Source organism: Triturus cristatus, chromosome 8 (assembly GCF_964204655.1).
Source record: "Triturus cristatus chromosome 8, aTriCri1.1, whole genome shotgun sequence".
Classification (NCBI taxonomy): Eukaryota; Metazoa; Chordata; class Amphibia; order Caudata; family Salamandridae; genus Triturus; species Triturus cristatus.
Genome location: NC_140591.1, coordinates 1,641,901,452 through 1,641,918,171, shown reverse-complemented (window position 1 = coordinate 1,641,918,171; position 16,720 = coordinate 1,641,901,452). Strand labels below are relative to the sequence as shown.

At 52.5% G+C, this 16,720-nt stretch overlaps 1 protein-coding gene across 1 annotated transcript in view; it reads right to left on the bottom strand.

Annotated features, from left to right (window-relative positions):
* The window catches only part of LOC146808477 (transient receptor potential cation channel subfamily M member 2-like), a 1,642,641-nt gene that overhangs the window by 1,271,103 nt on the left and 354,818 nt on the right, over window positions 1-16,720 (bottom strand). The window contains exon 11 of the mRNA XM_085623575.1: window positions 6,657-6,769. Coding sequence (XP_085479701.1) covers window positions 6,657-6,769 — 113 coding nt within the window. The remainder of the gene's footprint in view (window positions 1-6,656; window positions 6,770-16,720) is intronic.

Here is a 16,720-nt window from a genome sequence, read left to right as displayed (position 1 = left end):
GTCGCATAACTACTCACACACATCTGTGTGGACACATTCTGTTGTGATATATGACATTGCTCCAGATGGTCAGAGGTTGGACACCATACTCACATTGCTGTTATCACGTATGTGCACATGTCGTCCAGCACTTATCCAATAACACTGTCTGGTTCACAGAGGTGGAGCTTGCCAAAGGGACACCCCCCCATTGCACATGCGTCAGTCAGTTCCTACCTGTGTAGGGACGATGCTCATTGTGGCACATGAGTGGAGAATCCAAACAATACACCTCACAGTTAGACACCAGTGGAGTTGCATAGACTTTATTGGCATGTGCGTGTCAGTACGGACCAGGCAACGGCCACAACAGGCAGGGACATGCTTAAGGCACTTATACACAATATGGGTAAATTTCGAGGTTCATGAAATGTTGGGGCTAAAATGGTCAACATTCATCATGGATGACAACGCTCTCAGCCCACCGTGCCTTGCTGGATGAGTCATGTGTTGTCTTTCGTCTGCCCATTGCCCCGTGTGAGGGGGCACGACTCACTGCCCATGGGATCTGCATAGTGCTCTGCCTCCGAAGTGCGCCGATTGTCTGCTCTGCTGACGGTGATCAGGTGTGAGGGTCCGACAGGTTCACATGTGTGCAACATTGCCATGTGTGTGCTCTCCCCCAGCAGTGTGTCCGAATTGGCAACGTTGCCAAACGACGCTGTGTTGCACCGGGCATGGTCCTGCATCACCTCGCACATGTGTGTGTACACACGCGTTGTTCCACGCACATGCACTCAGAGCCCGGACGAAGGCAGACGTGTCCTCTGTTGTGGTGGGATATGTGAGCAATCCCCATGATGCTACAGATTGTTGGGACATGTGCTGTGGATGCCAATCGAATGTGGCTGCATACACGTAGTTACTCATCCATTTATGCCCGTGCAGCTTCATGTGCAATGTGTTCCAATAGTACGTCGTTGTCGTGTTCAAGGAACACCAGGGTGAGCCAATCCATTACATGGTCTGGGCAGGTGTGCTCAGCCCACGCCGTTTCACCAATCCGCAACAGCCCAATGGGGGAGCGCCTTGATGTGGTCAGTGCACAAGAGGAATTGTGCAATCTCCCATGCACAACTACCAATACATACGCAGTATGTCAGGGCATCCCATGCACGGCTGTCTCGGTTACACTCCTGTTCGTGATCCAACAGCGGATGCAGACACAGATCATAGTTCAAGTCACCAACAGTTGTGTTGGATAGGCAGACATCCCTGTGACACTTGAATGAGCATGTTCGGCAGTGGAACCAGGGCTGGACGCAGGTGACATAGGCAAAGCGGAAGCTGAGCCGGTAATTGATCCGCAGCACTGCCAGTGGCACTGCACCCAGTAAATGCAGCATGCGTGCACTGTACTGTTCCATGTGACGGGGGTTGTGCATGTGCCCGGTATGGCCTGCCATTGCGTTGGTGCGTCTCGTGGAACCGGCACTCTTGTGAACTGCGGCAGTTGTGTGGAGGATATGCCACAGCTCTGAGCAATGATTGGAATGTGTGTACAACATTGGGGAGAGTGGCTTTCTGTTTCCGTGTGTGTCAAGGACATCCCGTGCATGGGTACCACAGGCAGGGGCTTCTGTGGTGGGGTGTGGATGAGTCAGATAGTTCATTTGCAGAATGCGTGGTGTGGGAGTCATCCCCGTCTGCCATGGCATCTCTCTTAGTGTGTTCCAGGTGCGTTCTGGACCAAGGTCAGAGGTGCAGGTTTCCTCCCGTCTTCTGCATTGGAACAATGGAGCTTTCATCCCTGATGTTTGTCTGACTACTACTTGTGTTTTCGAAATGTGATGTGGCTTTGGTGCTGAAATTGGGACATGGCCTTGGGCTCATGGTGTACGGATGGCGATACACACACACATGTATGTTGGCATGTGGAGCCAGGTGGCGAGAGGCCTTGCTCTGCTTGTGCAATCTCACTCTGTCTCTCTCCCTCGCTCTCTCCCTCTCTTTCCTTTGGTGGGCTTATGGCACACCATCTTCTCTTGGATTTGGTCTTCCAGGCTGTGTGCTACGGATTGTCCAGTGAGGGGCTGCTAGGACTCATCCTAAGGGTTGTTGTCTCAGCTTTTGTTTGTATGGTGTTTTGTGTTGGTGATTGCATTGCTGTCTGACCGAGTGTCCATTTTCTGGCCACACAGGTCTGTTGATTTTCCTGCTTGTGCGACATCAGGCAAAATGTTTGTATTGGGATTCGTGGTGTTGGTGTGCAGTTTCTTAGTCCGGGGTTGGGGTTGGTCCCGGGGATGGGGGGGTGTTACGGTCCTGGGTGTGGTGTCTCTGGCTGTCGTCCAACTTAACACCAGGTCAGAGCAGATGTAGATTTCCTGGTGCTAACGCGCCTTATCACCTGTTTTGTGTTCTTATCGCAGATCTGTCTGATCGTTGTGAATGTTGAGGAGGTGTGTGGTCACGGCTTTTGGTACGGGAACGCCCACTCTGCATCTCATTAGCGATAGTTTCGGGGGTCGTCGGTAGTGATGTTTTTTGCTCCTGCTATCATGTGTAAACTGGTGCTGTGGGTTGTTAGCACCAGCTTGTGAATGGGGTGGTAAATTTATCACGACTTTGGCTGCAATAAAGTGCCGTTAATTCGGCAATGGCTCCTTGTGAATATGGCCCTTGGGGGCAAATTATCAAGACAGGCGATAAAATTATCGCCGCTTTAGCGGCAGAAAACTGCCGCTAAAATGGCAATAATGGGCTTGATAATATGCTCTATGGAATTCCAATTGAAGCCCATGTTAGATGTGAAGGACATCTAACCTGAGCTTCAATTGGAATTCCATAGAGCATATTATCAAATCAATTATCGCCGTTTTAGTGGCAGTTTTCTGCCGCTAAAGCGGCTATAATTTTATCGCCTGTCTTGATAATATGCCCCATAGTTTTTTAGAATCATATAATTATTTTTAAATGAACATTGTCACTATATTTGCTAATTGCCCTAAGGCCAATCCGATGGACGAGCACCCAGTCTGACCGGGCACAGCCCAAGCATAACCTCTCAAGAAGTACATCTTTTATAGCATGGCTGACAAACACAAGACTGTAGGAATCTATTGCACACTGTTTTAACTTGTTTTTATTATTACAAATTTTAATGAGAGTCGACCAACAAATTGGTACTTTACTCGTGAATTTTAATGTGTATTAGCGGTCGCCCGCTCTTTTATGATTTAAACTAAATCAAATAAAGTAATTTCACTCAAAAATGTTTGTGATGCTTTTTTGATGACGTTTTTACAGTCAGGGCCATATTTGAGGTTGGGCTCTCTTGCCCTGTGTACTTTTTGAAAGCCTTCTTTTGGAGGTTCTGAAGATTTAACTAAGATCACATCCTAAGAATGTTTACAAGGTGATATACCCTTTTATGCGATTTTCCTGCTGATCTGGAAGAGCCTTCACTTTCTCCCTCAGAAGTCCTTAAATGCTCAGATGTTGTCTTTTGAAGCCATAGTAATAGCCTCGCCTCTTTATCTTTGAGTATCTGTAGAAAATATTAGATCCTACCGTTCATTGCCTTATGTACTGAATGAAGACATTACATGCACTCCTTGTGTGGGTACTCAGAGTGCAGTCTGTTTTGGCTACATGTTTCAAAATATCTAGTAAAACCTTTCTTGCAAGATTCAGATGTGGCCTGGACTATTTAGGCTAAGTGATTTGATTAGGCAATGCCACTTTACTCAGAAAAATATGATTCAAGTAACTTATCTGACTGATTGAGAAGTGTAGAACTCAATGGGGATCTCAACACATACGAAATGTGGTGGCTTGCATGGGGAGATGTTCAGACTTGCTTTGTTCTCACTGATCTTCTATAAGGCTGTAAAGAGGCTACTGCTGTGATTATGTTAAAACCTTTCTGTGTATGTTCAACATTTTATGGCTCTCTATGCCAACTGTGGGACTCCCAGCACAATGGTTTTGATTAATCTCACAGTTCTCCAGTTTTCTGGATAAAGATCTAAAGTACGCCTCTCAAGTTAATCAAGTTACTTCAGCCTGCTTTTTCACATTGAAAATCTTACGGAAGATTCTAACTTTTATCCCGCTATCTCTCTGTAAAACGGTGGTGGGAGCCCTTGTCCTTTCAAAAATCGATTACTGTAATGCGCTTTATCTCGGGATAGGTAAGGGTCAGATGAAAAAACTCCAATCCCTCCAGAATGCGGCAGCGCGACTACTCCATGATCTGCCCAAACATCATCCGACCTCAGCAGTAATCAAACAACTGCACTGGTTTCCAGTGGGCCAGAGGGTAAAGTTTAAAGCTCTCTGCATGGTGCATATGGCAATCTATGGAGGTGGAGCTCTGGACATTCAATTGATGTTTCCCATGTACCAACCCGTACGTACCCTTAGGTCTGCTAACGTAGGGCTGGTTTGTGTCCCCAGAATTAACAGATGGGGAGGAGCTGGTTTCTCCTATCTGGCCTCTAATCTGTGGAACTCTCTTCCGGAGATAGTCAGGCTGGAACTTAACAGGTTTCTCTTTAGGAAAAAGATAAAGACCTTCCTTTTTCCAAAACCCTAGGATTTCGTGCCTTATGTTTGGTCCTTCTAGCGCCAAGACGCCACGGCATAAGTGCGCTTTATAAATGTTTCAGTCAGTCAGACAGTCAGTTCCGGTCTGACGGTAAGTGGACGTTGAAATGGTCATGCAGACAGAGGTACCACTCCGGCTCTGAACTGTTAGAGGAGGCTTCCTTGGGAAGCGCGCCCCCTAGGCTGTTTATAGTGCACTAGAACTTAGCAGAGTTGTTGGTCCTTATATCATGTAATAGTTTGGCCCAGAATGAGTTCCAGGTGTTCCTTCCATGTTCGCGTTTGGCCATCTTCAAATGTCTATGAGTCTCTCTTAGGGGCATATCAGCAACAACCGACGATAATTATCGCTCAGCGCTCCTAGCGTGAGGATAATTATCACCGGCTAGCGTGGATTTTTATCGCTGACATAGCGTGCTATTAGCAACGCTTATCTCAAAAGCAATAAAAATCCTAGCGCTAACTGCCTAACGTGAGATTATCGCTGGAAACCCAGCGATAATCTCACGTTAGCTTGTTGATAGGGACTCACAAACTTAGCCATGATATCCACCTTCCATAGGATATCATGGCTAAGTAAGTCCTGAAGCAGGCGTAAGGAAAGTAGCGATAACAGTGGTTATCGCTACTTCTCTTGCCGCTATGCTTCATAGCGTGGGGCTTGATGATAGGAGAAATTTTGCTTAGAGACATTTCTCCTGTCATGTCAGGTCTGGAACGCCCACTTTGCATCTCATTAGAGATGCAAAGCTGGGCGTTAGGAATCTCCACGCTAAAGCAAGGTTTCACGTGTTAGCGTGGCCTTGCTAATTAGGTGATAAAATTATCGCCGCCTTTCGGCCGAAAACAGCCGCAAAAGCGGCGATCATTTTTTATCGCCAGCTTGTAAATATGCCCCTAAGTTTGCTTATTGTTTTTTAGTCCATTGGTGACATTTTGAGAACCGGGCCGAAAGTTTTCGGAAAACATTGACCAGTTGACGAGTGGGTCTCCCGCTGTCCCGTAGATGTTAACAAGTAGTTGCTTGGCTTCTGTCGCAAAGGTCGGGAGATTAGTAACAGTGCACTTGATGCGTTTTAGATTGATGGTATACATTTCAAACCCTTGGTCCACTGCCATGTTGCAACAGCCTAATGTTAAGGGAAAGCTCTTGGGGATGGTGGTCATTGTCTATTTTGTCACCGAAGCCAAACGTGGAGACTTAGTTAAATAGAGGGAGATTAGCAAGCGGGTAGTCAATCAGGGAGGCTCCGGTGTTGGTTAAGTAAGAGAGATCAGGTGGCTTATCAGGATGAATACGGCCATTACAGGCTCCTAGACCAAGATGTTCCAGATTGCCTTGAAGGGCCCATCCCCTTGGGTCTACTTTCACCTACCAGAGGCGATTAGAAGGGAATAGAACAGATACCAGTTGCATGGACCATTAAATTACAAAAGGACCAACGATGCCCATTTACGACTCCTCTAAAAGAGAAAGCATGCCAGCAAATGACATGAAAACCAAGAAAACAGGCAGATAAGAGACTCTAGCATAGATAATCATACAATGTCATATTAACTAAGACCAGGCCTCTGTGACCCAAAACAGAGATAAGAGGCTTCAGCTGAAGCTATTGAACGGTGATAATATAATCAGGTCTAGCAGCCAGTAGCTAAAGGCAGAGTTGTAAGACTCAAGCAGCAGACATACCATACCAATGAGCCAACTCAGAGATAAATCCTCAGCCACACATAACCCCAAAACCATACCCAAGACTTGCCATCGATGATCTGACACACAGATCAAGAGATATCACTAACTGCTACATGATGGCACAATATGATCAGAACTTGCCATCACTGATGAACATAGAGACAAGAGATACCAGCTGCAGATGAGACAGCAATACCACACTCACGACTAGCGACCAGCGACCAAACGAAACAGAAACTCCAGAAGCAGATTCTGCACAAAGACATGATTGGGGATTAGTGGTTTTGCTCTCTCAGATCAGGTGGCAGCCGCATAGAATCAAGCGGCTCTGAGAGGGTGCAGGGACAATTTAAAACAGTTGAGCTATTCTTACTTTCCATTTCCAGTCACTCTTGAAAATGTCGTTCTTGGCTATATCCAGGCAGTTCCATAACAGAGCGAGTTTGAGCTGGGAGGCCCGCTTGTCATTATCCATGCTTTGTGACGCTGCAAAGAAACAGGTGACAAACAGGTTAACATGCAAGTGACGTTCTAGTTTGGGTACAGACATTTGCATGCAAAGTAGCACATATGCATTAAGTACATATCATCTCGGAAGTGTCTAATTATTATGCAAAGCCTGACAAGCATAGAGAGAGGCATATAGTAAGACCTGACCAACAGAGAGAGCTTGATACACAGAGCACCACAAAGGTTTCTTTGGGGCATATCAGCAACACCCGGCGATAATTATCGCTCAGCGCTCTTAGCGTGAGGATAATTATCGCCGGGTAACGTGGATTTTTATCGCTGAGATAGCGTGCTATTAGCAATGCTTATCTCAAAACCAATAAAAATCCTCATGCTAACTGCCTAACGTGAGATTATCGCTGGAAACCCAGCGATAATCTCACGTAGTGTGGCGTTAGCTTCTTGATATGGACTCACAAACTTAGCCATGATATCCACCCTCCATAGGATATCATGGCTAAGTCAGTCCTGAAGCAGCCGTAAGGAAAGTAGCGATAACAGGGGTTATCGCTACTTTTCCTGATGCTATGCTTCATAGCGTGGGGCTTGATAATAGCGACATTTCTCCTGTCATGTTAGGTCAGGAACGCCCACTTTGCATCTCATTAGAGATGCAAAGCTGGGCGTAAAGAATCCCCACGCTAAAGCAAGGTTTCACGCGTTAGCGTGAGCTTGCTAACTAGGCGATAAAATTATCGCTGCTTTTCGGCCGAAAACGGCCACAAAAGCAGCGATAATTTTTTATCGCCTGCTTGTAAATATGCCCCTTTCTTCTTTTAACCATGGCCATAGCCACAGAGAAGAAAATGTTCACTGATATGAAATCTGGCAGACACCCAGACACAGTCTGAACTAAAAGCATCCTTCAGGTTGTGTGAGGTGTAAGCCATCTCCAGGGCTACTTGTGTTATACTCTGAGCAACCCCTGTGCATAACCTCATTCCAAAACAAGCGGCTGCCCTTCTGAACTGCACTTAGGCCAATTCAAGCATAGAATATTAGAGTCACTAAACAGCCATTGATGGTTTCATGGTTCTATGTACATTTCTTGATCAAGTGAACATTATTAGGTAAAGGAGACTAAACACTGTCCTTCACGTGCGTCCAGAATGCCTCCATCCCCATCTGCAGTCCATCTACAAGTCCCATCAAGCACTCGGGGTGTAGCAGGCTTACACCATTATGGGTGGTCTGGAGTCTCTGCTGCCTCCAGGCGGATAGACTGACCCAGTAATGAGAAGTCGTCATGGTCAGTGAAGAGATCAGGGGCTGTCAAGATGTACAACACTTGTTCAGGAAGGGATGCCAGGTGGATAGCCTGGCCCAGTAATGACGTCATGGTCAGTGAAGAGATCAGGGGGTGTCAAGATGCACAACACTTGTTCAGGAAGGGATGCCAGGTGGATAGCCTGGCCCAGTAATGACGTCATGGTCAGTGAAGAGATCAGGGGGTGTCAAGATGCACAACACTTATACAGGAAGGGATGCCAGGTGGATAGCCTGGCCCAGTAATGACGTCATGGTCAGTGAAGAGATCAGGGGGTGTCAAGATGCACAACACTTGTTCAGGAAGGGATGCCAGGTGGATAGCCTGGCCCAGTAATGACGTCATGGTCAGTGAAGAGATCAGGGGGTGTCAAGATGCACAACACTTGTTCAGGAAGGGATGCCAGGTGGATAGCCTGGCCCAGTAATGACGTCATGGTCAGTGAAGAGATCAGGGGGTGTCAAGATGTACAACACTTGTTCAGGAAGGGATGGCAGGCTGATAGCCTGGCCCAGTAATGACGTCATGATCAGTGAAGAGATCAGGGGGTGTCAAGATGCACAACACTTGTTCAGGAAGGGATGCCAGGTGGATAGCCTGGCCCAGTTATGACGTCATGATCAGTGAAGAGATCAGGGGGTGTCAAGATGCACAACACTTGTTCAGGAAGGGATGCCAGGTGGATAGCCTGGCCCAGTAATGACGTCATGGTCAGTGAAGAGATCAGGGGGTGTCAAGATGCACAACACTTATACAGGAAGGGATGCCAGGTGGATAGCCTGGCCCAGTAATGACGTCATGGTCAGTGAAGAGATCAGGGGGTGTCAAGATGTACAACACTTGTTCAGGAAGGGATGCCAGGTGGATAGCCTGGCCCAGTAATGACGTCATGGTCAGTGAAGAGATCAGGGGGTGTCAAGATGCACAACACTTGTTCAGGAAGGGATGCCAGGTGGATAGCCTGGCCCAGTAATGACGTCATGGTCAGTGAAGAGATCAGGGGGTGTCAAGATGTACAACACTTGTTCAGGAAGGGATGGCAGGCGGATAGCCTGGCCCAGTAATGACGTCATGATCAGTGAAGAGATCAGGGGGTGTCAAGATGCACAACACTTGTTCAGGAAGGGATGCCAGGTGGATAGCCTGGCCTTGTAATGACATCATGGTCAGTGAAGAGATCAGGGGGTGTCAAGATGTACAACACTTGTTCAGGAAGGGATGCCAGGTGGATAGCCTGGCCCAGTAATGACGTCATGATCAGTGAAGAGATCAGGGGGTGTCAAGATGCACAACACTTGTTCAGGAAGGGATGCCAGGTGGATAGCCTGGCCCAGTAATGAGAAGTCGTCATGGTCAGTGAAGAGATCAGGGGGTGTCAAGATGCACAACACTTGTTCAGGAAGGGATGCCAGGTGGATAGCCTGGCCCAGTAATGAGAAGTCGTCATGGTCAGTGAAGAGATCAGGGGGTGTCAAGATGCACAACACTTGTTCAGGAAGGGTTGCTGCATAGAGCCGCTCATACCTTGGACACCTTACACGACCCACTCTGATCTACCCCCACACTGGGCGATGGTAATGGGCTGCTCCTTCACCACAATGCATAATGACCTCTGGTGCAGCTATCTGTGACTCTTCACAGCTTCCACTCCTCAGCCACAAACTGCCGAAGATTCTAACGGTGGAAGGGCAAGAAAGGAACCAATCAAATGGTAAGTACCGCAGGGTAGATGCAAGGGAGATGGAACCGATGGCCTGTGCTTGGAACCTCGCAGCTAGTAGGGTATAACAATTTCTCTGATATATATAGACATTTGCTTTTTTGTTTTTGTTAATAACGTTTGAGTGACAGCAAATTTGCCAACTGCATCTGATTCCCACATCTAAACTTTGGAAAAATTAGTTGAGGTGCTTCAAAGTTTATTTTTCTGGAGGAATCACATTTTGTGAATCACATACTAAATCTTTGTGTTAATCTTTTGGCGAGAGAAGTTCCTTCTAGATACATACTTTTTGTTAATTCATGAAATTCACTCAAGTAGTATTGAGTTAAATAAAATTTCGGAACTTCGGTGTGGAAAAAAAAATTAATTGGCTATGATGACTTCCGCTTTGCAAACGGTTTTCTACTTCTTTACAAAGTTAAAAAAAACAGACATTCCTGTTCACAAACCAAATACTGCAATTTTTAGGGTCGAGCCCTGGGCCAGCGCGCAAGCGTTGCTCTGGGGTTGATCTGTGGTAGAAGAGTACGGGGGACAGCCACACCCACTCCCCGCCCATATTTTTCATTGGCTTGTGTCTTTGTCGTTCCTAAATGCTGCCGTCCGATTGGTTTATAGGCTTGTTAGTCCCTCCTTATGATGGCCATGTATTCATTTGTATCCTTCCAAGGCTACTGGCCCCTTTACTTTGTGTGTTCCACAGCACTATTTTCTTCCTGTAGCTTCTCCCCCCTCCCTCAGTCCGTGCCTGCTAGCTCCCCCCACTGCCGTTGTTCATGCCTTCTCGCCCCCGCCCGCACTCCCTTTTGCAATGCAATAGGTCTCGCGTAAATGCTAGTCCTACGGTATTGCAAATGCTTGTTTTATTCTGCGGGATGCAGGTTGATGCAGAACAGTCTGTGCCCGGGCATGTTGCTCCCCTCGTCGCCAATGTTACAGCTGGCACACCAGTGAGCGGAAACGCTCTTTGACCCCCTCAGAGAGGTGCCCCGGTTTCGGACCTGGTTTCACCTGGCCTGCTGCCACGCTTTCTCTCTGCTTCCGCGCTGCGGCCTGGGTGTAAGGAGGAAGGAAGGCGTAAAAGGTTGCCACTGTAATCCGTACAGGCCCAAGAGCCGAGACATGTGCAGGGCTGTTGGAGGGAGGACCACCGGGGAGTCGGGGAGACTATTCCGGGGCACCTTCCTACCGCAAAGTTATAGCCGAGCGCCGCTGAGAAGCCCCCTCGGGGAGGTCTTTCTCCTAAGATCGTACTAGGCCCAGTAATACCACCACACAGGACTCGATATCAGTTGCTTGACTTGGTTCTTTATCAACAGTAGTACGTTCAATATTTACAGTGGGATCGAGGGATCCAGTAAGAGTCTCAATGTCTTTTAGAGGGATAGGGTAGCGGGACAGTCTTAGTACCAACCAGGTACGGGAGGGCTCTGCGCCAGACCTTGAGTGCTGGTCTCAGAGCGGCTCGGACGTGGGGAGCCGCGACGGCGTCTGCAGGGCTCGGGTAGTAGTTCCGCTTGGGTCGAGCCGCAACACAGTCAGCAGGGCTCCGGTGTTAGGTCCGCTTCGGTCGAGCCGCGACGAGGTCAGCTGGGCTCTGATGGTAAGGTTCAACAAGGTCGGGCCGCGACAGCGTCAGCAGGGCCCCAAGCTTCGTGAAGGTCTTTAAGCACGGTGGAGCCACGACGTCGTCAGCAGGGCTCAGAGTGTGGGTTCAGGATGAGTCTTCTTCCGTAGGGTCAGCCGCGATCCGATCAGCAGGGCTCTTGACTCCAGGATACAACTGTTGTCATGTTGTCGGGTCGCCCCAGATATAGGACTGGAGCCCTTTGATGTCCGGACCCTTGCGCCCGGAGGGGGCGGAGAGGCCGGGTAGGGAGCGGCCAGACGCCCAGCAGGAGAGGCGCCAGGCCCCAGAGAGCTGTGGGGCTTTCGCACCTAGGTGTGGAAGGACGGTTGGGGGTCCCATCGATACTGCCCTCCGCCGGGAGTGGGAAGGGTTCACGTGGTATACCCCGGGCCAGGGGTTGGCGCCTCGATGTCAGGCCTCGCTGGGACAGAGGCCGGGTGGAGCGGGGTCACGTAGGTGGTCACGTGGAGTGACGTATAATCCAAAATGGAGGAGCCCCGAGGTGCATGGGACCTCGTGCGGCTTAGCGAGGGGGAACAGGACCACGCCACGAGGCCGGCTCCAACACGCGTCCCCCCCAGCTGAAGGCAGGGAGAGTCACCCATCTCCTTGGGGGTTCTCCTCGCCGAGGCGGAAGAATCTGGACAGGCCGTCAGCATTAGCGTGGTCGTTGCCGGGCCGGTGTTCCACGGTAAAGTCCATCCCTTGCAGCGAGATGGACCATTGCAACAACTTGGGGTTCTCGCCCCGCATTTGCATGAGCCACCGCAAGGGCCGGTGGTCAGTTTGGACCCTGAAGTGGGTGCCGAAAAGGTAGGGCCAGAGCTTCTTGAGAGCCCATACCACGGCGAAGGCCTCCCGCTCGATTGTGCTCCACCTCTGTTCTCGTGGCAGCAGTCGGCGGCTGATAAAGGCCACAGGTCGGTCGAGGCCCTCGGCGTCCATCTGGGAGTGGACCGCCCCGACCCCGTACTCCGAGGCATCGGTCTGGACTACAAATTCCTTGCTGTAGTCAGGGGCCTGTAGCACAGGGGCAGCGCACATGGCCGCCTTGAGGGCCTCAAAAGCGGCCTGACAGCGGGGCGTCCAGTGCACCGCCTTGGGCTGTTTCTTGGAAGTGAGCTCCGTAAGGGGGCCCACAATGCTGCCATAATCCTTAATGAATCGTGGGTAGTAGCCTGTGAGGCCTAAGAAGGCCCGGACAGCGGTTTGGGTTGTGGGGGGCTCCCACGCCTGGATTGCGTCGACCTTTAACTGGAGGGGCGCCACCTGGCCACTCCCCACCTGGTGGCCCAGATAGGTCACAGATCCTTGACCGATCTGGCATTTACTGGCCTTAATTGTGAGCTCGGCTCTTTGGAGAGCGGCCAGGACTTCCCCGAGGTGTCCTAGGTGCGCGGCCCAGTGGTCGCTGAAGACTGCAATGTCGTCGAGGTAGGCCGCGCTGAAGGCTTCTAGCCCGGCCAGGACCTTGTTCACTAGCCTCTGAAAGGTCGCTGGGGCGTTCTTCATACCGAAGGGCATTACCCGAAAGTGGTAGTGCCCATCGGGGGTGGAAAAGGCGGATCGTTCCTGGGCGCCGGGAGCGAGCTTGATCTGCCAGTACCCAGCGGTGAGATCAAAGGTGCTTAGGTAGCGGGCGGCCCCTAAGCGATCGATCAGCTCGTCTGCTCGTGGCAAGGGGTGGGCATCGGTCTTGGTGACTGCGTTCAGGCCCCAATAATCGACACAAAATCTGAGTTCCGGGGCCATGCCGGGGGCGGCGGCCTTCGGCACCAAGACTACCGGGCTGGCCCACGGGCTGTCTGATGGCTCGATGACTCCGAGGGCGAGCATCTTGGAGACCTCGGTCTGTATGCAGGCTCGGACTCGGTCAGGTACTCTGTAAGCGCGGTGTCGCACAGGGGGGCTGTCCCCAGTATCCACGCCGTGGACGCACCAGGGGGTCACCCCGGGTGTGAGAGAGAAGAGGGCAGCGAAGGGTTGCAGCAGCTCCTGGCAGTCATGGCGCTGTTCTGGTGTCAGGGTGGCGGAGAGGCGGACGCCCTCCAAGGAGCCGTCTTGGCCCGAGGACCCCAGGAGGTCTGGTAGGGGCTCGGAGTCACTTTCGCCCCCATCGTCAGTAGCCAGCAGCAGGCTTAGTTCAGTTCGGGCAAAGTGGGGCTTGAGCCGGTTGGCGTGCAGGACCCGGAGGGGGTTCCTCGGGGACTCCATGTCGACCAGGTACGTGACGGGGCTCTTCCTCTCAACTACCTTGAAGGGCCCGGCCCACTTGTCCTGCAGGGCGCAGGGGTCCACGGGTGACATGACCCAGACTTGCTGGCCCGGCTCGAACTCGATGGTTGAGGCATTTTCGTCATACCAGCGTTTCATGTCTTCTTGGCTGGCTTCGAGGTTGGCTTCTTCCAGGGCCCGGAACTTCCGAGTCTGGTTCCGCAGGGTCTGGAGGTACTGGTACACGTCGGGAGGGGCATCTTGGACTTGCGCCTCCCAGCCCTCCTTGACCAGGCTGAGGGGCCCTCGGACGGGGTGCCCATACAATAGTTCGAAGGGGCTGAAGCCCAGGGATTTCTGTGGTACCTCCCGATAGGCGAACAGGAGGCAGGGCAGCAGGACATCCCATCTCCTCCTCAGGGGCTCTTCCAGGCCCTTGATCATCCCCTTCAGGGTCCTGTTGAACCGCTCGACCAGTCCGTTCCCCTGGGGGTGGTAAGGGGTGGTGAATTTATAGGTGACCCCACATTGTTGCCAGAGGGATCTCATGTACTTTGAAATAAAGTTCGTACCCCTGTCGCTCACCACTTCTCGGGGGAACCCCACCCTGGAGAAGATGCCCATCAGGGCCCGGCCCACCACTGGAGCTGTCACGGTGCGGAGTGGGATGGCCTCGGGGTATCGGGTGGCGTGGTCGACCAGTACCAGGATGAAGCGGTGTCCCAGGGCGGTTCGGAGGTCGAGGGGCCCCACGATGTCGATCCCCACTCGTTCGAACGGGGTGTGGACGGCTGGAAAGGGTTGGAGGGGGGCCTTCACTCGACCCCCAGTCTTCCCGCTAGCCTGGCAGGTCGGGCAGGACCGGCAGTGATGGTCCACGTCTCTTCTCATTCGGGGCCAATAGAAATGGGTCACTAGGCGGCTGTAAGTTTTGTCCCGCCCGAGGTGTCCGGCGAGGGGCACATCATGCGCCAGGTTCAGGAGGAACCCTCGAAATCGGAGGGGGACCACCAACACTCGGCCGGCCCCTAGTTCGGCGACTTTCTGCTCGCTATACAATAAGTCATTGTCCCAATAGACCCAGTGGGTTCCCGTGGGGTCCCCCGCGGCCTGGGCGGTTGCTTGCTGTCGGGCCCCCTCGAGGGACGGGCAGGCCTTCTGCTCTTGCTGGAATTGTTCGCGGGTGGGGCCCCCGTCGTGCCGCAACTGGGCCAGCTCGGGGATCTCGCTAAGGGAGGCGGCTTCGTCGGGAGAAAGTTCGGATGGCCCGGCCTCCTCGTCAGGTTCCTCCGCGCCGGAGGAGGGTGGTAGTTCGGGGCCCGTCGGCTTGTCGGGGGCCGCGGCCGCGGCTGGTTGGGCGGTCATGGACCGGGTGGTGGCGCAGGCCCACTCGGGCAGCCCTAGCATCCCCAGATGCTCTCGGCGTTCCACCTGGGCCCAGGGGGAGCTCTTGAGGTCATTCCCCAGGAGGCAGTCCACTGGGGCGTCGTCGCGGACAGTTACTTTTAGGGTGCCGGACACTCCTCCCCACTCGAAGGGGATCCTGGCCATCTGGCACATGCTCTCGGTGTTGTCCGCGGTCCGGACAGGGCATAGGACATGTGGCAGGATTTGTTTGGGGGTCAACAGGTGGCAGCGGACAGCGGTCACACTGGCCCCAATGTCCCGGAGGGCTTCGGCCCGTCGTCCATTGATGGTGACCCACTGCTGGTACTTCTGGGTGTTGCTTGGGATGGCAGCTCGGGGCACCATTTCTCGGGAGCCCAGGCATACAAGCGACATGGCAGCTGGTTCCCATTCGGGGGACCCGCCGTCGTGGTTTTCCTCCTCGTCTTCTCCCTCCCCCAGGGCTGCGGCGGCTATTTGCCGGGGAGGGGGCCCAGCGGTCCCGTTCCGTCGGTTCACGGGGCAGGCCGGGTCGCTCGCATAGTGGCAGGTCTGCTGGCAGCCGAAGCAGGTCACTGTCGGTCGTGGTCCAGGCCGTGCGATAGGGGTCCCCCTTCGGCCCAGGGTCGGGGACGTGTGGTTGGTGGCTTGGCCTCGTGGCGGGCTTCTGGGCGACCCAGCCGGGAATTCTCGACCGCGGTGGGACCCCCCTCCTCCGCCTCGCTGGCGGGGAGGTCCCGTGGTACTCCGTTGGTAGTCCCCCACGGGGTTCCGGGGGACCCGGGTGTTGACCCACCGGCGAGCTTCCGGGGCTCGGTCAGTTTACTGTCCAGGAGGTGTTGCCTTAGTTCAACAAAGCAGTTGTTGGCGAGGTGCTCCCAGACAATGAGGTCGAACAGTTCATTGTATGAGGTGACCTTGCTCCGTTTTATCCATCCTTCAAAGGCTCGGCTGAAGAAGTCCACGTATTCGACCCACGTGGTACCGGGGAGCTTCTTGCAGTCCCGGAAGCGCTGCCGGTACATCTCGGCTGATAGTCCGTAGCGTGTGAGTAGGGCTTCTTTCATGTGGTCGTATGATGTCATCACCGTGTCAGGGAGTTGCAGCAGGGTATCCCGGCCCTCGCTGAGGAACCTCCCCCATAGGCCGGCACCCCAATCCTTCCGGGGTACCCGATGGGAGGCCATGGCTACTTCGTATGCTCGGAACCATTGCTGGATGTCGTCATTTTTATAGTACTCCTTGACGACATCCTTGGGGATATGAACCTTTGGCTCGGTCAGTGGCAGAGCATCCCGGGCTCCGGGGGTGCTGGTCTCCCCCGTTTTAGATTTTAGTTTAAGTTCCTTGAGGCTCCTCTCGTGCTCGAGGGTTAGCCGTCTCTCCTCTAGTTCCCGATGCCGTTTTTTTTCCTCGATTTCCTCTTGCAGCCGTAGTTGCTCCAAGGCTATTTTCTTCTCTGCCAGTAGGAGTTCACCGTCCAGCCGGAGTCGGGCGAGGTCCATTTCGTGTGTCCGGACCCTCTCCCGTTCTCGCATTTCTTCGTGGGAAAGGCTGGTTTCTGGGACGTTTCGCCCCCCATCTGTCGGGGTTGGGGTCGGCAGGTTTCCGTCCCGGGCCGAGGTCCCTTCGGCTCGGGGTGGAGTGGTCTCGGGTTCCGCCCAGGCTTTCAGGGCTTTCTGCATTTCTTCCTTGGTGCCCAATCCT